This window comes from Ciconia boyciana, chromosome 9 (genome assembly GCF_034638445.1).
Source record: "Ciconia boyciana chromosome 9, ASM3463844v1, whole genome shotgun sequence".
Taxonomy (NCBI): Eukaryota; Metazoa; Chordata; class Aves; order Ciconiiformes; family Ciconiidae; genus Ciconia; species Ciconia boyciana.
The window spans coordinates 2,696,955-2,721,968 of NC_132942.1; the positions used below are offsets into that span (position 1 = coordinate 2,696,955).

A 25,014-nucleotide genomic window follows, 5' to 3' on the forward strand; every position below is an offset into this window, starting at 1 on the left:
GCGATGAACATTCTTTCCAAAGAGAGGAAAACGGAAACAGTGAGTGCCCCTTCTTGCAGATGAAGTCAATGATCCAGAGTACTAAATAATGGCTTTAGCAGAGCCAGCACCCTCTGTCCCCCTCCCTTTCTCTTCCATGTTTTCCTCCCTTCTTGCATGGTAGCAGAAGTCATTTGCCTTCTAGGAATTGAAAGCATCGCGGCAGTCCCCGCTCAGAGGTGTGGGATCTCGTAGGTGCTTCCTCAGAGCAGCTCTCCAGCAGGCTGGGCTGCCATCCAAGATGCTAAGCTGCTTGCAAATATTTCAGTTTTTAGTTGCAAAAAGAAATTATAAAACTAAATTGACTGCTGCAGAATTAAGGCAATTTTGGTTATAAACAGAATTGGTCTTGATTGAAGGGAAAAAAACCCCACCCACCAAAACTTTTAACCTGGTTTCACAACCATTAAAATTATGAGAATTATAAACATCGCTTCTCAATAAGAAATTTACTTCTCATTCTAGATAGAAATCTCCTAATGAGCGTATAGGATGAGATAAAAATGTTGAGTCTCTTGTGTGACACACATACATAAAAGCAGAAATTATTTTATTGTGAACTGATTATGGGTGTATCTGTGTGTGCATGCATGTGAATGTCTGCAGATATTTATTTTACTTATTTCTAAATTTGGATGCAAAGATGAGAAATCATCCACCTAAATGCTGTTGGAAGTGTTAATAGATACATGAGCTTCATTAAAAAAAAAAAAAAGGTTTAGAAAAAAAAATGCTCGGACTTATATATGCATTAATAGCTCATAAAATGATATAAAATATAACGTGGAGCAGGGGTGTTTTGCTGAGCAGTTGTTGTACCGATATGTGTGTTTATATTAGGTCAATAAAGATGCTCTGTTGGCTGCATCTGCAGATACAGTAGCCAATTGATCTAATGCAGTTTCTAAAGGCTTTCTATACAGGTGATGTCATCCTTTTAGCTCGGTTCCCCTCCCACTCTCTTTCCTCCTTATTAGATATTTCATCTTGCTGCGGAGCATCCAATCGATGGGAGCTTCTCCTGAGGGAGCTGCTGAGAAGCAAGCAAAGATAGTAGGAATTAGGACTCCAGCAGTCAGTCTTGCTGTAGCCATGGACGTACTGTTTTGTTGTGCGTTACAGAAATGTTTTAATTGGAAAAGCTAGGCGTGGATTACCCGTGGTATCTGACTGATGCATTAGAATACTAAGCAACACTGCAGAGTTGTAAACTGCATTAAAAAAAGGAGGGGGGGGCAAAAGAGAAAAGGGTTTGTATTGCAGAGGCTTTTAATACATTCCACAGTGCAAACCTGTTAGAGCATATATCCTGGAGCTACAATCTGGACACTAATTCAATTTTTGCAGTTATGATGGACAAGAGTATAAAGAAGAAACTTTAATATCCAGGGTGTGGGATTCCTGAATCGCCTAAGATGCTGAAGAACCTTTGCAAAATTTCATCTACAATATGAATGTGAAGTTTCCGAAAAGTGGACCCGAAGATAAGCCACTCGTAAATGCATTTTAGTGAAGAGAAAAAAGGGAATTTGAAGAATTCATATCTCACCTTTTAATGTATTATTGCTTTAACCTGCAGTTCTAATCCATTTTCGAATTAATTCAATTTTAGCAGCACTTTTTGGGTACATGCCTCTTGCCTGGGGGAACGTATGGATATTTGTATTTGAAAAGCTAGGAAACATTTTGATTTGAATTTATGTGCTTGTTAAAACTGGAACATTTTTACAGAAATTGCTGCTGCTGCTGCTAACTCACTGCAATACTGAAAACTACTCAGATATAGTGGAAGCTGTAATCGAATTCAGTGTGAAATTCAAGCCTGAGAAGTTGCATACATGTACATTTGCTGCTTTGGTTTATGATTTTTAAAGAGAATCCAGAAGGGATTTTACTCCGTATTTTAGTTCGGTGGCTTTTATTTGAGAAAGGAAACTTTTTTTCCCCCCAGCCTAAGAAATGGCTTTTCTTGTTCGATGTTATGCCAACTGTCTGCAACCGTGGGCCTCCAAAGTAAGTAAGATTTTGTCTGTGCTGCATTTCTCTGACATGTATTGACAACCGTGGTGCTGTTTGAATGTTCACTTCTCCAACCCCGAGTGCTGCTTGGATGAGATGCTGGACTCCTGGCTGTGCGTGGACTCTTCTTGTGGAATCGTTTCTAAACGGGAAGGGGGGGACCTTGAAATGTTGGAATATGTTTTATATACGAATAGCTTGCAAATGAACAGGAAGTATAAAAAATGCCATTTGCTTAGGAAACGTGTAAAGCTTGCTTTTTAGCCTATTAGTATATGAAGCAAATATTATTGAAGTGTAACATTTTTATGACTGCTTGCATATATTGCTAACTTGAAAATATTGGTATACAAACCCACTGATGTTCTAATTTTCAAGCCGTATGAAACTGTACTGCTTGTTTCCTTTGTGCAGCATTGTGGAATTGGTTAATTATTTAGCTGAACTATGTAATTACAATTAGCTTTAAAGGACACAAATTATTTTGTGTGCCTGAAGATGCAGTATTTTTGTGAAACTGGGGAGGGAAGGGTGTTTCTTTTAAAGGAGGTAACGAAATCTAGAACATTCGAGCAAACCCACCTATTGAGATAAAAGCTTTTAAAGAAATTTAAAAAATATACTATTTGTCAGACTCTTACTATCTGGTATGCTCGGTCAGAAAACCAGCCGAGTTGCTGGTGTTTTATTAATGCTACTGCTAAGAAGTAGTCACCCAAGACACGGGAATTGCCTTATAAACCTGGGGCCAGGCATATATTCATTATTATTTATTACAATTTTGTATCTTTACTGCAGCTCATACAGGCTAGAATAAAGATCGTGCGACTTTCTTGCATGTGAAAGCCGGCAGGGTTTGAAGGCAGTGGGCAAAATCCTTGTGCTCTTGACATCATGAGATGCGGCGTTGACTTTGGAGCAAGAAATTTGCTCTTGACTTCAGTCCCAAAAAGTTTAGAGTCTAAGTGACGTGACGGTGTGAAGAGGCACAAGGGAGAAACACAACTGGGTGTGTGGAGTCCCTGTACAGGGTGGTTTTCCCTGTTTGCTTTTTATGTCTGATAAAATGTAAATGGCAGCTCACTGTGTATGGGGGCGAAAATGCTGGGCTTCAGGGTTTCTGTATGCAGTTGACAAAATCCATATGTAAATACATGGGCGTACGTGTGTCTGAATTTTGGCTGTTTCATGTGTGCTTGAGTCCGCCCCGTCACCAGGTGAGCGGAGCTGCAGGTACTCCTTGCCCTGAAGGGTCGGTGGGCTCCGTGTGCTCAACCAGGTAACTGTGGCTCCTCACCTTAGAGTTCCTGCTGGCAAACGTTGGCCTGTTGGTATCATCATCCGTGTCTCGAGTATACATGTCGACTCTTTCGCTTTCCTCCCTTCCTCCTCTATAGACATTAAATATGAAAGGATCAGTTTACTTAAGCTCGGCTTACCTGTACCGCCCTTGTTAAGGAGGTCTGAACGTATAATATTGCTTAAAAAATGGGAATGCTTAGTCACGTTGGTACTTCAGCTGAGATTGCTCTTTTTGTAGAGTTTGGGCCGAAGTGAGAAACCACAAAAAGAAACCCTGTGCCCAAATAGGGGGGAGGATTTAAAAAAAAAAAAAAATTAAAAAAGAATTGTAAAGGCTTTTGGCCCGCTGTGTCAGCTCTGTGGATGATACCCAGCAGATTGCTGCCATACCAGTCAAGCCATTTATTCACTCATTTACTATTCATAAATGAAATAGTGTAAAATGTTGGGGAGGGGGAGGTTGGTTTGTTTTTTGGGGTGTTTTTTTTTTTTTTAAAAGGCTGATGCAAACCTATTAACTGGTTTTGCATTCCAATGCATAGCTAAAAGTTTTTTATCTTTAAAACCAAAATGGAATGAACTCAGATATAATTCAGATAATCAGCGTGTGTGATCAGTTTAGGAGTTTGTGGGGGTTTGCAGATAGGGGCTATAGGTGCTTTTTCTTTTGTAGTTTTATCTGAGCTTTGTAGCACAAATCTGTTTGACAGGTGTTTTATAATAATACATTATAAAACAATTATAGCAAAATAACTGATGTCAGAATTTTAAATATGCAAGTTTGTAACTTTTAACTTGAAAATGTCAAGTATTTTAGGATACTATTTTGAAACTAGGACCATTTCTTGCCATAGAGCAGTGAACATCTGATTTTTCATTTGTCTTTTCAGTGATTAAATTCAGAATTTCTTAGATTTATGTAGATATCTGTCCCAGAATTTTTTTAATTAGTTGCTTTTAAACTGGCATAGGACAATAGTCTGAAAACGGGCTGTTGACTCAGTTGTAATTATAGCTGTTCTCAATGTGACAGTGTAATGATACATCTATTTAATCAGAGCAAAATGAAGTCATATTTCATATGACTAATCAGGAAGGTAAGCTTTTGTGAAGGTATGTAAAGGAGAATACTTCCGAAGGCTAACCTTGACCTAAGGAGGTGAATTTGGCTGTGGAGTGACCTGCAAGAGAAGCCAGCTTTCAGAGCTCCATCACCTCCTGGAAGATACTCTCTGAGTATAAGGGGCGTCCGCACCGGTTTGCATTGCACGCGCTGGTTAGTGTTGCACGCACCCCTCATCTCCCAGAAACTCCGTTGCTTTTGGCTTCTGAAAGTAAAAGGAACGGAGTAGACATCTGTAAAGTAATCAATGCAATCCATTTTCCTGCATAAAGAGCTGCTAAAAGGAGGATAAACAGAGAGAGAGCTCCAAGTGTTGTGAATTTCTGCAGTGCACCCGCGGATGAGCTGTACGAGCCTTTCAGCCCTTCCATGCGAGGCTCTTGTAGAGGTCAACAGTATTTCTCAAGACTATGCTGCTATTTGGAAATGTGTCCGAGAGAGATCACCATCTCCTTTGGAGGAAGGTGATGGTTGTTCCTCTGTCAGTTGTGTCTGGAGGTACCAGTACAGGGGCAGAATCCTGCACTGGAAGCACATCATAAGGAGTGGTCTCTGCTGTGGGGGACCATGTGCTTTCTGGAATGATACACTGTAGAAGATGAGATAAATAGATGCAGGCATCCTTAAGCAAACATGGTGAGGATGATAAGCAGCGAGGAGTGCGGAAAACAGTGATCAAAGCGGTCCCAGCTGTCAAGCCACTGCCGCTCTGGAGGAAGATGAAGGAGGGTAGAGGACTTTGCATCGGTCTTGTGGAGATCTGCTTCCACAGACATTGTATTTGCGAGGACAAGAGGCATTCAGTTTAAACTAATCTAAATTCCTCTGATACTAATGCAATATTTTAAAGCAGAAAAATTAAATATTTCAAATCTATCTCAGCAAGATTCTGATCGTCTTTGTAACTCTGATCGTAACTTTCTCAGTGTCTGTTAAATTGCCTGTAATGCACTTTGTGGTATTAGACTCTTAAACATAGATGCATTATGAAGTCACTGTGAAAGAGCGCTGTAAACTTAACGATGTAGATGTATACGGTTCTCCTGTAATAGAAATTTTATGCACATCCTAGCAATTTCCCAAGCCTAGAATGCATACGCAGTTACCCCATTTGTGTAGCAGGAGGGTCTGGTGGGGAAAATATGGAGTGATTGGATAATGTATCTATAGAGGGTATTTAAAAAGGGATGCTTTTTGAGATAATGTGCTTTTTATAGAAAATAAGGGTTTTTGAATTAACATCTAAGCTTCTAAAATGTTTGTTCCTGAAGGAAAACAGTTTCATTTAAGATCCCAGGTGCCTGTTAAACTTGGCTTACGACAGTAGACAGTAATTTATTTTCTCTAGGCTTCTGTGTTCTTCTCTTTCTGCTGTTTAGATAAAATCTAATAATGCTAAGCATAATAACAAGATACAGTTGCTCTGTGAAAGTTTGTGTTTGATTTAGAACAGAAGACTTGGAGTAGTTTTTCAGTCCTATCCCTATTTCTGCTGTTGTCTTGCAGGGACATGATGCAAGTTTTAGTTATCTGTAACTAAAATCAGTGTAGCACCATCTTCCGATTCCAAGGGGCATCAGTTTGATCTCCAAGATCTTCAGTTGAAACCTTCATGCAATTAAAGATTATTTTCAGCTCCTCAGAAGAAAAACAGACCTTGGGTAGTGTGTCCTTGATTTGATTCGATGTCATCCTTGTCTTTGCTAATGCACTTATATGGAACATAGCCCTGGTAGTATGAATTTTAAATGTTCTCAGTGCAAATAGAGTAACTAATCCTTCGCTTTCTTTTTGCAGTCAATTTTGACAGCGTCTTTCTCTCCCCCTTGGCCTCGCCTCTCCCTCCAGTCTTTCTCTGTCCATGCATGTAGCTTCCAGCCCAAGTTTCTGCGGTGCAGAGCACCCCATCGTCACTCAGAGCGGGACCTGCGGGCGCTCGCCGCCCAAGCGTGCAAGTTTGTGTGCAGGCACAGGCAGCAGGTGATTTCCCTGCGAGCTCCTCTCTCCTGGTTCCTGATGGTTCTCTTCCCTCCTGTGAACTTTGGTCTGTACGGTTTAGCTCTCTTTTGAGTTTCTGGAGTTTCAGCCAGCTCCTCAGAATATTTATGGTCTCTTCTAGTCCATATTTTCTGATCTTTTTCCCCTCCATCCCCTGCCACGTAAGGATTGCCTTGTTTCTCCATCTTAATTATTTGTAGGAGCACAGCCTCTTGGTTACTCAGTACTCTGATCCCTGAGGGCTTGGAGAGTGAGAGCCTGGACCGACAAATGACGATTTTCCTTACACTTAGTTAAAAGTATAGCTCTGGTTTTTGTAACAACTTGCAGGATACTTTCTGTAAGACTTAAGCGTACTTTTTGTTTGATAGTTTATTAAGATAAAAATGGTTTAATATGAGCTGTGTGGCCATTTACTCTAGAAAGCTTGGATTTTCTTATACTCCAGTATATAGTATGTTGAGGTTAAATGCAAGTACACATAGTACTACTTTTCAACAGAAAGTTTTTTCCTGGAGTATTGTTTTCATCAGGAATTGGCTCTTAATATGCAAATAAACACCTATCTGTTCATTTATTTCCTCCTAGACTTTGTTTGTTTTAAACCTGCTTTGTTACAATTCTGCTTACAGCTACAACCTAGTTTGGGACCACCCTGTTTTGCTCCTCTCACTTCCACGAATGCATTCCTTTATGAATACAGAAAGCAAATGTAGATGGAAGATTGGGGCTCCTTTGTTTTTTTGTGCTCTGAGGGCCTCATTACGCAGGTCTTAGCCGAGAGGTAATACGTGCCGAGTGTTGCTCGCAGCGTCGGCGCGCTCACGCTGCGCTCCCTGCGCCCTCGTAGCCCTGCTAGGTGCGTCCCCGCAGCTGATTGTCACTTGCGTGTCATTACAGTGAAGTGAGGTTGTAGCAGCCTGAGGATGTGTGAAGAGGGACCATCATCACCACGGTATTTTACCAATCAGTGTATATAAGAGTTTATAAATTATTCAGTTGAGATGAAACTCGATGTGGATTTGGAATTTCATGTGCCCTGCAGTATTGTCTCGGGATGAGAGCTCCCCAGTCGTCGGGCTGCTGTCGCCTGCATGGCTGCCGGAGTTTTAATGACTTGTGCAACTTCAGCTCCTTACAGAACTCAGCATCGCTAGCCGCTGTCACAGTTTGTTTTCTACTGTAATTATTTAGACAAGGCTCTTTTTAGTCTTGTCATGTATTAGTTTTCAGTGGTGAGAACAAACAGTAAAATTTGAACTCTGGCACTGAAAATCAGTCTTTTTGAACATTCCTGTTACATTTTCATACTAACAAAACACAGTTCTTGACATTTAAAAAATGTTACGCTGTGAATAGACTGGAGAAGAGTTGATCTGTATTAATGGATGGTTGTAAAGAAATGCAACTTATCTTTACATGTTGGATATTCCCAGTATTATGGAGCGCTCATCAATACCAGTACATTTTTTCACAGGTGAATTTCCACAGCTGAAGTCCCCACTTCTTCTCCAAAGCAGACATATTTGCGTGTCAGATGCTTAGCATTATCATGAGTTAAGGCATAGCAGTAATCTATAATTTAGACATATGAAAACCAAATTAAAATTGCATTACATGTGTGGTTTAAGGCAACACCAGAATTTAGTTTGAAATTCTGTCCTCATGTCACCTTATTGTAACTAAGGAAACGTAATACTTCAGAGGATTTTATTTTCTACGCACTGTAGGAGCCATGAAGACCAAGAAGCTCTTGGCTGCCGGAGGTATAGAACAGCCTCTAGGGATTTTTAATTCTTTTAGATGTTTTTTTGTTTTGTTTTGTTTTTTGTAAGCCTGGGGTTATTTTAGGAATGCTACAAGGACGTTCAGGACCTTTCAGGGCACTGAAGGCTGTCGTGAATGGTATCAACTTGGTCCTTATTTCTTTGAGATTCATGTCTGTAGTACTAATAGTAACTGGAGTAAGTATGTACTGTAGCTAGTGCAGTGAAACAAGTGTTGAAATAAATATGGTCAGCAAGCCCATCTTCTGTATGTTTTAAAAAGGAAAATGATCTGAAGTTTATATAGTTGGATAGGCACCGTTTTTCTTTGCATCATGTTATTGAAGGTTACAGGATTTTGTCTGAACCTGTTGGGAAAATATTTGATCCATCAGTTGGCTTTGAAAACAAACAAACAAAAAGACATCATTGCTGCTCTTTAAAAATCTGCAGAAATCTTCTTTTGTGCCACTGGTGGAATGTCTGTGGTCTGTAAGGAGGAAATGTTTTTGTTTGCGTTAAGTTAGTTGAGGACTGATGTCAGCATAGGTAATTCGGCTGGACTCATCTTACCCTCTCTGTGGATACCTAAGTGGCCTCTTTGTGTCTCTCAGAGGAGCAACTTTCTCCTCTCCCATTAACACAACTCTAAGTGTATTTTAAACATTTTCAAACTGGAGCAGAATTGTAGCTCGTATGTAAAAGGTGAACATAAACCAGAGTTAATTTATATAAATCCTGGGGAAAAAGGCTAATGAAAATTCTGCAAAATAACTTCAGAGAACTCCAGTTGGTTTTGGTGGTCTCTTATTATTTTACTGGCAAGATATACGAGATGATGAAAATAATTTACTTACTGATGCCAAGGAAAAAAGTCTGAGAGTTTTTTTTTTTTCCTCTTTTCTCCCCCCCCCAAATGAATGGGATGGATGAGAGCAAAAAGTGGGATACAGAAAGGTTTGCTTGGTGAGAGACTGACTGCATGTCAGTGGGAATAAACATCGCTGCTCTTGTTTCAGTAGGTTGTAGAAAGAAAAAATAGAACTAATTAAAGAAGTCAGTTGTCTTGTGAAAATGAACAAACTGATGATGGGTTCACAGGCACGTAGTGAGACCATCCAAACAGCTGGCAAATAAGATGCTAGAATACAGAGTTTGCTCAAGTTAGAGGCAAAGTGAAACAGCACTGGCTGTAAAGCTGGCAAGGGGTCTGGCAGCGAAACTACTGAAGTACCGGTGCTAAACAGAAATCCCAAGTAGTGCTGTGGTGCTGAGCAGAGTTGATAGCTGCTTCTTGACAGTTGATACAGATCAAGGAAAGTTAAATGCTGATTTGGAGGAATTTTTTTCTACATAGAGCCTTTTTAATGTGGTAGAGCCTTCAAGTTAGGGTATTTAAAATAATCAGATATGGATTGCAACACCTGTAATGCCAGAGGAAGGAAAGGTGCCTGGAAGCAGAGCCTGTCCTGCGCAGGTTGGTTGTGCTGCCTGGGACGTGCTCCAGAAGGCTGGGGCTGCTAATGGTATCATGCATTAGAGCACTTGCCAGCGTCTGGAGTTAAGGTGTCCTTGCATGAGCCATGTAGGAAACCCATCCCACCCTCCAGCTCCTCAGACAAAGCTTTCCTCTCCTGTGGTAGAGGTTTGGTTTATAGGAAATCACGAAGGTATCGGAGGTGTATGCGGCATTGCAAAGTAAAGAGGAAAGCTCCCAGCAGGGCTGCCAAAAAATGGGGGGATCCAAAGACTGAAGTGCAGATGGGAATTAAAAGGAAGACATTTGGGCAGAACTATTGCATTCTAATATTAACAGTATGAAGGACTTTGAATAAGGGCGTCAAAGAGAAAAAGGCATATGAAGGGAATGGAAGGATGTAGTGACCGAAAAGGAGAGGTGGGAGCTGGCAGAAGGTTCGCAGGACTGCGGTCCCGTTCCGCTGTTTGATCAACCAGTCTTTTTAGATTGGCAATTTTTTTTAAAAATTTCATTTCTTAAAAGTGAAGGCAAACATGTCTTTTTATTAACTGGCTGTTCGTAACAGTCTAAACTTTCTGTATCAGCTGAGAAAGGAAAATTGCTACCCTTAAACCACTTGGGTGCGATGAAGGCTGAGTGGGAGCATTTCCTAAAGCTCAGAGGTTACAGGGTGTAATCACAGTTAACACTCCAAGGGTGTGTTAATGGGTTCCAGCTTAAAACAGTGAAAACCCCTTAATGGAAAACCTCAAATAATAAACAAAATAATAAATATATGTGCCTTAAAATTGGGATTGTTAGGCTTGGAGTTTGAGAGCTGGTTTTGGCGATGAGATGGTTGGGTTGGTGTAGCAGCGCATGGTGGTTTTCCTGGTGACACAGCAGACGTACGTGTGCACCGACGCTGCGGGGCTGTGCCACGCTTGTCCTCGGGTGTTTCATGGAAATAAACCCCGTGTTGTTTCTGAATATTACTCTTGCTGGCAACATTTCAGGGAACTTCAGAAAAGCAAATAAGGTATAAGGTTACTGACAATCTGTAAAACCAAGGGCAGAAAATTTGCTTACGCAGCCTATAAAAGGACAGACTGTTCCCTCGGAGGCTGATGCTTCTACTGCGTCCAGACTGGATCGATCGGTTGTAAACATCCATGCGGGGACCTAGGAACACTGATGAAAAACTTTGCCATCAAGGAGTATCAAATAAAGAACGAGGCAAAACTTTTGCTTCCTTTATTGCCCATTTTCTTTCCATTAATTTGAATTTGTAATGGACACTGTACACCAGGAGAATTACGCAGTCTATGCTTCCTTTAGTCATTTGGTTTCTGATGATGAGAGTCCTTCGGTCAGTGACCTCATTGTAGGATGTTTCTGAATATGTTTAATAAACATGCCTTTTACTGCAGGTTGAAACATGACGGTGAAGCTGCTTTGACATGTAGAAAAAGATAATTCATAGGTCTGGTGTCCATCTGTCAAGACTACTTTGCAAATTAGTGTTGGCTATGCCTTTTCAGCATGTGGTTTTCAGATATCCAGGCTGTACCAGGAAACACTGATACTTATTTTGAAAACTTGTGGCACAGAGGCACAGAAGTGGCTTTTCCGTAGGGAAAAGATATCGGCAAATTCAAAAGTAAGTTGCGTAGGAAATACAGCATGAAGAGCGTGGTCCCTGTGCTGAAAGAGGTTCTTCTCATTCCTTTCCCTGGAAAGAATGGGGAATAGAAAGACAAAAGTCTGTTTAGCCCTCCTACGACATAGCTTCACTTATGACTTTTGTGGTTGCCTTCCACTCTATATAAACTCTGCAATGACTTTTCTATAGCCTTAATTTTTAGCAAAACCTTCCTGGGAAGCACATAAAGGAAAGTTGTCCTCAGGCTAACAATCATTTTTAGTGTGCTTCTCAAAAGAGTTGATTGGTGGTCATCTCGTCGAAGATCACGTCATTTGCTCTGTTGTACAGGGCATGTACACTCTTAAAAATCTGTTATACCAAAATTAGCTTTTAATCTAATTCCCAAGTATTCTGTGTGATTTCACTGGTGAGAGTAAATGGTGTTTACGTAGGAAGTAAATGTCACTGCAGACGCACTCTACTGGGGACTGTAGAAATGGTCTGTTAGCGTGTGAAATATACCATGTATCAGTGGTTTTACTCCAATTAATTTCAATTACAGACATAAGACTTGGAGAAAGTTGGCAAATCGCTTCTTGTATAGCATGTGTTGCCATAGGTATAGATAGAAATACTACTGCAAAGCTAAATTAATTTAGAAAATGAGCGTTAGCTGGGAAATCTCTGTTCAGACACATGTCCTAGTAGCATGGCAATTTCTGTTGTCTTGCCTACATCTTTGGTTATCAGACACCTCAAACTGGATGTCTTGAAAATTAGATATTTTCAAATGAGATCAGGTGAAATGCAGTTCAGTCTACTGCACTGGATAGCTTGAAAATGATGTGTAAAAATTCAGTGTAGTTGTAATTGTTGCAAAGTGTTTTGTGGCTATGGAGGAAAAGTACTTCCCCATTGTAAATTTGGGGTGGTTTTGGTGATGAAAGTGTAGTGAAGTAATAAAACTGAAGAGTGTTACCTTCCTGTTATCCAAGAGGAAATGAGCTGGACGTCAGCTGATTGGTTCACTTCTGATACTCATCAGATGCAGAAAATGCTGAATAACCCATGAGATTTTGGTAATTGTGCAGCAGTGTCAGTTGTCAGTGTTGGCACCAAAGTGGTGCTTTTTGGAAAGGGAGCCTAGGTGAGATTATCTAGCACCCAGTCCAGTCACATCTTGAAAACTTCCAGTGGTGGAGACTCTACCGTGTCCCTGGGGAGGTTGTTCCAGTGATTGATCTCACAGTAAAAAAATTTCTTTCTTATATCAAGATGAAACCTTATATCAAGATGAAACCTCTCCTGGTGAAACTTGTACCTGTTGCCCCTTGTCTTTCCATGTGGCTCCTTGTGGAGAAAGAGCCTCCATCTTCTTTGTAGCTGCCCTTCAAGTACTGGAATACTGTGGTGAGGTTCTCCTGAGCCTTCTCTTCTTCAGGGAGAAGAGACCTAACTCCTTCAGTCTTTCTTCATGGGGCAGGTTCTCCAGGCTTTTGATCTTCTTTGTGGCCCTCCTTTGGACCCTCTGCAGTCTGTCCACCTCCTTTCTGAGTTGTAGGGACCAGAACCGGACACAGTACTCCAGGTGTAGCCTGTTAAGCACCGAGTAGAATGGGATGATCATGTGTCTCTCTCTATAAGTAATGCCCCTGGGGATGCAGCCCAAGATCTGATTTGCCTTCATTGCTGCAGCGGCACACTAACTCATATTCGGTTTATTGTCCACCAGGACCCCCAGGTCCCTTTAGGCAAGGGTGCTCCTCAGTCACAGCGATCCCAGCCTGTACGGGGCTCTTTGGTTATGCCATCCCAGGTGCCGGACCTTGCACTCGTCTTTGTGAAACTTCATACAGTTCTTGCTAGGGAACTGTCAGAAACCTCAGCAGTCTCTGGGAGAAATCATCATGTCATTGCTCTGAATATCTCTGCCCTTGTTATCAAACTAGTTTTAGACAGTTGGTAATTCTATATTAGACGAAGTTGTCCTGATTGCCTGTTTAAAAAAAAATTTAAAAAAATCAAATACTCTTTGCAAGTATACCTTGTTGAAAAACAGAAAGGTAGAGTTAGGCTGCAGGGAGCGGTCCAGCCCACCAAGCCTTCTGCTTTTAGGCATAATCCTGAGTTACTGCTGTCAGCTTACTGCGTACTGTTCCTTTATTCTTTTCTCATTCAAGCTGTTTGCAATAAATAATATAATTTATTGAGATGCATTGCATGTTTGGAATGGTTAATTAGGAAATCAATAATTTTGGAATATGGAGTGTATATTTTTTCTTTATTTGAAAAATGTACTGTCTGTTATGAATTGCTGTTATGAATATGAGTATGAATTGCTCATGACTGAAGTTTATAGCTTTTTTTGCTGTATTACTTGCTTCTCACCAATTCGTTGGTGGTTCTTTCATATTTAGCCATTGTTAGCTGATAATTTTAGCCAACCAAAGAAACTCTATACTGGTTCAGATCAAGGGTCTGTATGTCCCATACGTGTCCCCTGGTGTCACGCAGAGCACCGTTGAGCAGCTTTCCCTGGGATGCCTTTGGGCAGTGGTGGATGCTGGAGGGTCTGTGTCTGGTTCCTCCCTCCCCATTTTCATTCTTTGTCTCCCCCACACAACCTCCCTGGGTTTCATCCATTACCCCTGACATCCACACCCTTCCTAAGGACCATCCTTTTTTCCAAGGGTGCCCAAGGACAAATATGAGCAGAGATTCTTCTCTCCCACGCTTCAATGCTTTTACAGCGTCCCATTGCTGCATTTTTATGTCCCTCTGCTTCGTCCAGCCGTTCAGAGCAGCAGTGCTGCTCCCAGCTCTGCCGCTCCGGCTCTGCCTCTCCATTCAAACCTATAAATCAGTCTCTCGATGCGATTTGTCTTCTGCAACATGTGCAAGGCTTGAGCGTTCTTTCTGTCCAGATAGGACAAAAAGCACTTATGTATACTGCTCTTCGTGTTTGGGGTTGGTTTGTTTGGTTGTTTTTTTTTTTTTAAATGCGAGAGTTTCTGCATTGTATTGTGTAATAGGAGAAAGGACAGGTTTGGGGCTTGTAGAGGTTTTTGGGGTTTCTCTGGTTTAGCAGCAGGCGTGCTGCTGCCCCTTGCTTCAGTGCTGGATGGCTGCACCCATGAAATGGATAGCAAAAGCCAAGCTCCTGGTGGAATCTTCACCTCGTGGGTGTTTTCAAGGTTGGTGTGGGTAGAGTTTAGTATTTCATGCATGTCACTTTTATTAACTGTTACTCGGAATCGGCTTTTACGCTCTCATGTCCTCTGCCCTTCCCTGCCCTCTTCCCAGCGTTACCACTTCGTGAGCCGGCCTGGGCTGCGTCCCAGTGAGTGGGACGGGGTGGACCCTGTGTACCCCCTTCAGAAATCTCACATACAGTTAACAAAAAGCAGTCCAGGCTGCTGTCACTTCTGGCTTTGTGTGGCAAGACAGACCGACGCTACCATTAGGACGAGCTTCCGAAGGATTTAGTGTTTTTTCTTTCCTTTTTTCCTATTGCAATTTGCAATATCTCTTTAAAAATTCCCTTGTTGATTCAGGTTTTTTCGGTGTAATCACCGACTGTATTTTCCTGACTCTGTGGGAGGGCAGAGCTGTAGGTGGCTGTGCAGACCATAACTTTTATTTTTTTTAACTTCCTTTCACGTACAGCTCTGAACTGCAGTATGGCATTTCAGCGGGGGGTTTGGTGCTCAATATCTCTTTGTTGGGAAAGGTCAGTCACAAGGATGTGCTGGCACCGATGCAGGGACTGGCTGTGCCAGCGTGTCGGACGCACTCCTATTTGAATTCCAGGCGATCCCTTCTTGTGAAAAAAATGTAATTGTTATGGTTTAAAGTGGCAAGGAAGTAGTCTCTTTCTGTATTGAGTGTTTATCAGAATTTCACAGGTGTTTGGCGTTTTCCTATCTGTGGCTGCTGGGGCACAGAGCTAGCCAGAAGATAATGCAGGTATATACGTCGGCGTCTGAAAGCCTCTAACGTGGACGTAGGTGAATGTTGAACTTCTTTCCCCAACACATAATTTTTCAAGATATTGATGCGATTGTAACAACAGTTTCTAAGTTTCTCCTGCAAAAAAAATAATCAGTCAAATAATAAGTGAACATTATTCACGAATGGTTCAGACAATGTTATAGCACTTTCAGCAACTTCACAACCACATCCAGCAAGTCCTTCCCGCATCCGCTGTCACGTTGTTACAGAAACACCCGATCCACGTATTGCTGCTTAGTGAGCTCTGAAAGAAAGAACAATCAGTTTGGGTAATAAAAACGACATACAAAAGACAGAAGCTGTGATTTATTTTGGGAGATTGAGTAGAGTGGCAAGCAGCACTTTAAAGGTCACTTGTCTCAAATAAACCTTATCTCTCTCTCAAATTTAAAGAGATATTGCAGTGTCTCCTTGCATCTAACCTGTGTTAAATGTCTTTTACAAGAACATATTGCAGAGTCCAGCAGGAGCATCATACATGCCCATGTGCTGTATAGGTGATGGAAATGAATGGGAGTGCTGGCAGGAGGAATGAAGATCAGTTGTACGTGATTAATGGGTTGATTAGAAATACTCCTTTGGGAAGGCTGGTGGTGTTCTGAGCTGGTCTTCAGAGTGTATTTGTGAAAATGGCATGCAAAGTACACAGACAACTTTTTTATTTTGAGAGCCATGTCTTGCTCCAGCAGTACTTCTCAACCTAGGTATATAGAACAGCCTTCATCACAAGAATCTCAAATTTTAAACTAATTTAGGGAAGAAAAACTGTATGTGGCAGTGTGTGCCTGTGTGCGTCACTGTCTTTGAGCCAGAATGGGCTTCAGTAGCACCACTTTTTGGCTGAGAGCAGGCATCTGCCCTTGTTCTCCTGGGAAATCCCGCAGAATCGGTTCTGCTCTTGGTCCTGCTCATTCTCTTCCTGGAGCCATTTTGAAAGTTTGAAAATCATTATGAATCTGGATACCAGGGAGCTTAAATTAGATTTTCTTATGTCTGTATTATCACAGTCAGCGTGGGACTTGCTCATGGACAGAAAGAAATCTGATGGAAGCTGAACTCGGAACGGGGAGGTTATAAAGATGGGGACAGGCTGAGGAGTTTGCAGCAAAACTGTGGTCTTGTTAAGCTAGGGATAATGAAGCTATATGGGTTGATTTGTTCTGTAATGTACTAAAACTCCTGGACTTTCCAGCTACACTGACCTCCAGTGTATCAGTGACTGCCAGCAGCCCTGCCTAGTAATTTGCTAGCAAGTACTGGGATGCTGCTGAATGTCATCCTCCCTGGCAAATGATGCACTGACCTTGCTCGTACCTGCCTTTATATCTTTTTTGCGTGGATGATAGCACTGCGGTGTGTTTGCAGAGGAGCCGGCTGACGTGTGAAACTCCAGGGAGCAGAGGAGCAGTGTCACCCTGCGGCACAGGCTGCTCCGGCCGCCCCGGCTGCTGCTCGCTGCCGCTGTAACGGAGGCAGCAGATGGGGAAAGCCGGGGAAACAACCTCCATCAGCACCGTGGTCGGCATCCTTGAAGTACCGGTGGTTTAACTAATGTCCAAATCGCTGCAGGCTTTAAGGAAGATAATGTAACATTTTCTGCCTCATGTCTATTAGTAGATGGATAGTGCTTTTCTGTACGTGGCACAAAAACATGTACTGTAGAAGTATTCATTTGGATTTTAAAAGTAAGCAGCTAGTGCTCCAGACCAGAATTAAATCTCAACTTTCCTGCCTCGCTTTTATACTTTGTTGTTGTTGAAGAGGTCACGTCTCAGTGTACGTCAGCTCTTGCCGCGTGTGCTGACAGATAGCCAGCGTACCTTTTGGCCACTGGATTGAATTTTGTCAGCTGAGTGGTTTGACCTTTCTGCTGTTCTCAAATCCTGAAAATAGATTTTTCAGCCTGTAAAACTTTTTGGTGGCTAAACATAGGCTTCAAAGTGTTGTATTTCCTTCGTATTTGGATCAAGTTCACTATTTTATACCTGCTGCTTGGAGGGTTTTTTTTAATGGGAGTTTGAGAGTTTAGCAATCTTTTGCTTTTCAAACTTTCTCCTTTTCCAAACACATGTGAACATAGATATTAATTTACAGGCTGGATATTTTATACTTTATCTTTGTAAGTGGAATATAAACAAAACTAGAATAATGTAAATATTAGGATAGTGAATTGTGGTCTTTCATTTCCCAGAGTTACTTTGCACGTAACAATCTGTGCTGGTTTTTGGAGCCTGTAGGATGGTCTGGTTCCAGTAGCGATTGCCAACGAGAACGTCACTGGGAATTACAGATGGCACAACATCCCCCATATTCCTCATAACAATTTTGATAATCAAAATTACGTTACGTGTTTCAGACGTGCTCTCAAGTTTGTTTTGTGTTTTTTTTTTTTTTTTTTTTTTTTTTTTTTCCTGGGGGTGGGGAAGGTTCGGGGAGGCCTACAGTGCTGCTTACGGTTTCAGAAAATACGTGAACAAGTATTTGGTAAAGCACTTGTCTTGTGTGCTTCTCAAAAAAAGGACATAAAAACGGGATTCCAAATGAAGGTCTGGTTTCCATTTCTCATAAGTTTAGTCAGTATTTATAAAGTTGATATTGGATCAACAACAATTGTACAATACTGTCTTTTAATTTGTAGGACTGAATATCTAGTGCCTGACACGACTGTGTGGAATTTTTTGTTTTGCAGAAGAAACCTTTTCATTTTGATCATGATACTGGATGCTGTCAGAGTAGTTTTGGACTTTTTTTTTTTTCTGTATCAGAACATTTTTTTTAAAGGAATAGTATATAATTTTATCACTTATAAATGGTAAAAGTCTATACATTTTATCGTGTAATCTGATTCTGTGATATAATGTTCTGTCCATATAGTTGCGTGTAAATTTAAAAAATACTAGAAATATATGTGGCAGAAAATAAATGAGCAGCTGAATTAAAGGACTGGTTATTTTATAGTATTCCATGTGGCTTTGGTTCTTCAAAAGCCTACTACTTTTACTTTTTTCAATAGAAAGAACATGTTTGTGGGCTTCAATCATGCACTAAAATGTATATATCTATATGCATGTGTCCATTTACAGATAGCTTTATAGAATAGAAGTACTGTTGTACATACATGTACCAACAATGCCTAATATTCTTTCTGCGTCCCCATTTTCTTAAAAAAAATCCAAAGCATTTTATGGACCAAAACTTTTGTTTAGATTACGTTACTTTTTGTTCTGTATTGATGTTTTCTAAAGGTTATTTTTGAACTAAGACATGAATTGAATTTAAAAACAGGAATCCTGCTTCATATTGGATTGCAACATTAGCTTATGTTTAAGACTGTGGGCTATTTGGCCAGCATCATCTGTTTGTCATCTTATGTGCTCTTAATCTTGTTGGTGTAGATCAGTTAGCTGTAAAGAGGCTAGACCTTTGTTTTATAGAAAGGTGCATAGTTTTCTATCAGTCGTATAAAATCTGAACGTGATTGGGCAAGCTTAGTCTAAATTAGCTTTTCCTCAAAATGTACGTCAAGTTACAGGTGGATATTCAAATGTATAACAGAAGTTTTATGAATAACTTTGTTTTCACATCAGACTTACACATCTTGTTTTCCTTTCTTTTTCCTGCCTGTCCCCAAATCCATTTTATTTACAGCTTCCAGCTGATCTTACCAAGATGCATCTTACCGACAATCCTCACCCTCAGGTGACTCATGTCCCTTCAAGCCAGTCGGGATGTAGCATTGCCAGTGATTCTGGGAGCAGCAGCCTATCCGATATTTATCAGGTAAAATTGCATTTGTTTCTTCTTTTTTCCTTCCTTGATGGTAAACATTCCACAATCAAAATCAGTGGCCCTTTATCCAAGACTTGATGCTTCTGCGCATCCCTGTGTTGCTGGTGTGACTTGCCACCTCCACAGCCGCATAGAAGTGAAACAAACTTATTGTAAACCTCTTTTTTGTTGCTTTTCACACCTTTATATTCCAACAAGTGTGCCGCGGCTTTTAAAATTCACATTTGATGATGTATGGGATCATTTTCCTTCTTCCTGAAATGGAACAGATTTCATGAAATCATTCTTGTGTTTCAAATACCTTCCTTGATTATTTGTATTAATTGTTATTAACAGATGTTCTGTTCTGCAAACAAAAGCATGGTAATAAACACGCTCTCTGCACTAATTGATTGTGGAAATTCTAGCATTGCTTGCTGAGAATAGAAGTTGTCTGAAATGTAGAGATAGCTTTCATTTGTTTACAGCTAATATACTTTATAAGTTACCTATCTTGTGTCAAATTGCAGAGCTAGTTTCCTGGGGTTTTTTGTTCCCGTTGATGAGGGTGCTCATCTTGGGTTTGTCTTGATTGGTAATTTCACGGCTTTTCCACTTCCAAGTTGCAGTCTGGCTACAGTGCTGAGTGCATAGCAGCTGTTGAGCACGATGTAGGTATAACTTGATTTTAGACACCTGCTCCCTTTCCTCGGATACTGTCCGGGTACTATTGCTATACTGGAAACAGATTAGTGATATATCTGTTTACAGCAAAGTAGCGCTAGGTAGCTTTAAAAATAAGGCATTAAAAGCAAAAATCCTTTTAGAACATTAAGTGTGTCTATGTGTTTTTGTCCTATTTAATCTATTACCTTACTACTTTAGATTTGCTTGCTGCCAGCTAGGTCAGGAGTAGCTTGCATCCCTGAGAGTCTTTTCAAAATGCTCTGTGGATTCTCCGAGTTCTGAGAGGCAGTGCTGGAAGATGTTGTTCTGTATCTTGATTTTTTTTTTTTAATCTTCTGAGTCAACAGAATTGATTTAATTAGTCAGAGTCACCAGAACTAGTCTGCGTATTGTACCTTAACATCTCCTATATTAGGATGCTGCTGGACAGTTTTCCTGACCATCGTCTGCCTGCCTGCCTACCTGAGTAGTTTGGAGAGGTTACTCTAAGTGAAAAGCACTTAAAATATATTATTGATAACAAAAATATCATTCTGGTAATGAGGGAATACTCTATCATGTGTGATTAATTGCATTTGAAATGCCTTATGTCTGGTCTTCAGAAAATGCCAAAAGAGCATAATTGCTAAACAAATAAGAATTATATTAATAAAAGAAATAATGGAGTAGCACATTTATATGCACTGCAGCAAATAAACAGTGGTGAAATGTTTTTTTTGTACCCTAAGGAATTATTAATATGAAAATGATTGCAGATTTTCTATTAATTTTGAGGAGTGAGGACCTTTCAGGTAGGAATCTCCTTTTTGGTGATGTTAGCCTGTCTGTGTTTGCATCCTACAGGGAACATGGACATCTGTAAATTTTGCTGAGAACTTCTGGCCAGCCAGGGTAATGTCTGAGGCAGGTTACCACTGTAGACTCATGTGAGATCTTCAAAGATAATATTACAGCAACGTATGATCATAGCTACAGTGTCATTAATCCTGAAAGGTAGCACTGGCGAATCAAGCATTTGATAAACTGTGGGTGAAGATAAGATGTGCAACAAGCATGTCATGAGGAGGGGAAAAAAAAAAACAACAAACAACCCAGCGACCCACTGTGTTTTGTATTGGTTTATTTTTCCCCCTCCCTTCTTATTTTTTTAGTGACTTTTTCGTATCTTGTTCTCGTATGCATAATGTGCAAATAGTAACCTGTTACAAGATGCTGGGTATTTTATGGGCTTTATTGCAGTAGCTGAAACAGTTAGTTTTGGAGAAGTCTTTTGCTGTTTGTCACACAGTTATAAGTGCATGGATAGATACTGTGTGATAATGTAATGGCACAGTATTTAACATAGCTTTATATTGCAGTGGCACATCGATATAGACATATTTTGAAATCGGAAAGAAAAAGAAAAGTGTTTCCCCCAGTATTCATGATGATATTATGAAGGCAGAGAGTCTCTTTGATATGCAATAAACCTAAATTTTCAGTATAATGTATTGGCTCAGTAGCTGAAAGCATTTTTGGTACATTAAAATACAGCTTTTCATAAAGTATTTGGAATATGATGCTTTGCGTTTGCAGTCAGCGTCATATCTGTTACATGCCAAACTCTCTAGGAGTGTCATTAGTGTCAGCAGAGGAAGAGCATTTTTGAATAATTTTGATTCATGTAGCCTTGAAATGACCTTTTGAATTAATGGTATCTTAACATTAATTTTCACAGTAAGTAGTGCAAATGTAATTCCGGAATAGGAAAATATGATTAGAATAGTAGAACCAAAGAATGAAACAATTTTTTATTAAGATTTAGAAAGGGTTTCCATTCATCTGTGTACAAGATATTCATCAGCAGTGTTGAAATAAGGTTTCACGTGTTCCAGCTACTTCTCAGTCCAGGATGTTAAACAGGAAATGATGAACATAAAGCTTAAGGTGAGATCAGCAGAAAAGGAGTCCTGCCTGTAAGCACTGCTGTGAACATATTGTGTTAAACCCTCAGCTAATGGCAGAAACTTATGAAAATGATGTATAAAGATGTTTTTCTCCCTTCTGCTGTACCGTTACTGCTCCCTGTTGGAGCTTTCAGTCTTTATGTGGTAAAATGTCCAAAAGTATGTATTGCAAAGTCCAACTTGCTTGGAATACTGCAGAGCAGTTGTTTTTCTGTCAGACTGTAGACTTTTTTTATTAAATCTAGGGGAAAAAAACATTATTGCCTACGTTTTTTTAAAACAACTTCTTTAATTTGCTGGAAGTGGATTTTTTAACTTCTTTTTTTTTACTTTTTCATTCAACCCATTTCTGACAATATGCTTGGTTTCAGAACGATGGTGTTTAGGCAGAAGCAGGGGAAGCTGTGTGGTTATGCATACAGAAGTTGAAATGAGGGTTTGTAACTTCTGCAAACGGCTGCTTTGACCTGTAATAGGTATCCTCAGGGAAAAATAATTCAATAGGTATTACAGAGTGAAAACATCTTTCTTTGCCCTTTCGTGGGTCAGGCTTTAAGGCAGCCAGCCATGGTAACATAGGTAATCCAGACCATATCTGGACCATCACGTAGGTGGGCAGGCTCTCACTTCTACTATAAGGAATTAGTTGCCTGTATCAATAGCTTGCAATGCTGTTCTCTTAATGACCAACGAATTTGCATTTTTTCTTCTCTCTTCTGTCAGTGGTGTGCTTAAAGTTTCTCTTTCTCTTTTTAAAAAATCTTTCATTTATCACTGTGGCAGTACATACTATTTGTGGGCAGCAACATTATTGCCCAGCAATAACTCCAGTTGTGGTTAAGGTTTTGATATTAAAATAGATTATCTATAAAATATGAATCAGGGAGTGGGTTTTTCTATCAATTCTGAAAAGAGACTTGGACATTTTTCTCCTGATAGGATTGACATGAGGGGAGGGGGGAAAAAACCCCTCGCTCTTAGTACCAGGTTGCATCAGGAGTCATGAGTACTAAAAAACATTATCATATGGAGTTATTCTGGCACAGGAAATCTTTTACATGAGGCATATTTAATACTTCTGTCAGTGTATGCTTCTGATCCACATTGTAGTGGAATACGTATCATTATCACCAAAACTTTGCAAGGCTAGTTCTGATGTCTTTGGCTTCCAAAGCGTAGGCCAGTGTACGGGACATCTCCACGATCAACGTTTGGCAAGCATAGCTGAAACACGTTAACTGGCAAAATTTGTAGTGCTATATATAGAGTAATAATAGTATGATTTTAAAATAGCAAATAAATGTTTTGACAGTAAACTGGTGTTAACTTTCCAGATGATCTACGTGACACACACCATCTGAGTTTGCTTTTGCAATAGCTATTGTTGCCCTCTAGACCCAATCCTGAAAATCCATACTGGTGTAAGCTTTGAGGATTGCAGCTTCTGGTTTCATTTTGTAAATTAGTAGTTCATAAATGTTTCCGTTAAGAATGATTTTGATATTTGATAATGGAAACAGCTGGGGCATCATGCTTGGGAAGAGCAGCTACTTCTGCAGACAGCTTTACGAGCAAAATCCTTCCTGTTCCTTCCAGCACTGCCTGACCTGCCAACGTTTTGTCAACCATCTGCGTGTAATCTTTGAAACACAGTTTGAGGACCATCTCTTATTTCATAGCTTGATCAAATTATACCTTATTTATCAAGAAAAGAGAAGGTTTGTTTATTGTCCTATGTAGGATATACAATGAAAATTTTAAAGAATCCCTTATCTGTAGCACCTATAGCCTCAGTTTTGTTATTTTAGCTTGAGGTTATCAAAGTGGGAATTAGTACTGTAGTCTGTCTTACTCTGGCTGGGAAAAGTTGATATACATTGTGGCTATTTAGATGAAGAAATGCTAGAAAAGTCCTTGAATAAAATGCTGTACTGATCATGTGCTGCTGAGACTCTCCAAGCACAATTTGCACTTGGGCTTAATTCCAAAACTGTTAATGTGAGCTACATAAGCCAGTAAAGTGATGTAATATAAAACAGATTTAACCCTATATATATTGTTACCCTCCTCTGAAAGAAATATTTATGTTTAAATCAAAAACTTATGTTAAATGAAAAATTTATGTCAAAAAGCCTTACTTAGTAGATTTGCTGGCTAGTTATTAAAATGAGGACGAACTCAAAGGTCCAAGGTTATATCTAAAATCCAGTATTTTTCTGTCTAGCAAAAGAAGGAAATGATGCTCATCTGTCAACGTGCTGGGGCTTGCATTAGCCGATCGACACGGAGCGTGTAGGAAGATGGAGGCAGTGCAGTCTGCTGTGATTAAATCACTTAAAACGAGTGTTGTTTTTTATGAGGCAAGGAAGGCAGGGGACCAGCATGGCTGAGTAAGGACCTCCTGGTCACACTAAAGCGCAAGAAGGAAATGCATATAGTGGAAGCAGGGACATGTATCCTGGGAGGAATATAGGGACACTGCCTGGACGTGTGGGGTTGGGGTCAGGAAACGTAAGGCACAGCTGGAGCTGGATTTGGCAAGGGATGTGGAGAATAACAAGAAGGGCTTCGACAGGTACGTTGGTCAGAAAAAGAAGATTAAAGAAAATGTACTCCCCTCCCCCCTATAAATAAGACAGGGGAACCAGCGACATGGCAAAGGCTGAGGTACTCAACAATTTTTTTGCTTCAGTTTTCACTGGTAGTCACTCTTCTCACATCTCTCAAGTCCCTGAACCTCAAGGCGGGGACTTGGGGAATGAATTCCTTCCCATGGTAAGAGAAAATCAGGTTTGAGACCACCTGAGGAACCTGACCGTACACAAGTCCATGGGACCCAACAAGATGCACCCCAGGGTCCTGAGGGAGTTGGCTGATGTAGTTGCTAAGGCACTCTTCGTCTTTCTTGAAAAGTCGTGGCAGTCAGGTGAAGTCCCCAGTGACTGGAGAAAAGGGAATAAGGCTCTGGGGAGACCTTACTGCAGCCTTTCAGTACTTTCAGGGGGCTTATAAGAAAGACTTTTTCCCAGGGCCTGTAGCGACAGGACAAGGGGCAATGGTTTTAAACTGAAAAAAGGTAGGTTTAGCTTGGATGTAAGGAAGACATTTTTTACCATCAGGGTGCTGGGACACTGGAACAGGTTGCCCAGAGAAGTTGTGGCTGCCCCAGCACTGGAAGTGTTCAAAGTCAGGTTGGACGGGACTCCATCCTTTATTTTGGAGGTTTTGTGAACACGCAGGGTATTTGATGC

General features: G+C 40.5%; 1 protein-coding gene across 5 annotated transcripts in view; it reads left to right on the forward strand.

The window, feature by feature from the left end:
• The window catches only part of RAPGEF6 (Rap guanine nucleotide exchange factor 6), a 137,967-nt gene that overhangs the window by 63,315 nt on the left and 49,638 nt on the right, over positions 1-25,014 (forward strand). For all 5 annotated transcript variants that reach the window (XM_072872155.1, XM_072872153.1, XM_072872154.1 and 2 more), the window contains exon 8: positions 19,011-19,142. In XM_072872155.1, coding sequence (XP_072728256.1) covers positions 19,011-19,142 — 132 coding nt within the window. The remainder of the gene's footprint in view (positions 1-19,010; positions 19,143-25,014) is intronic.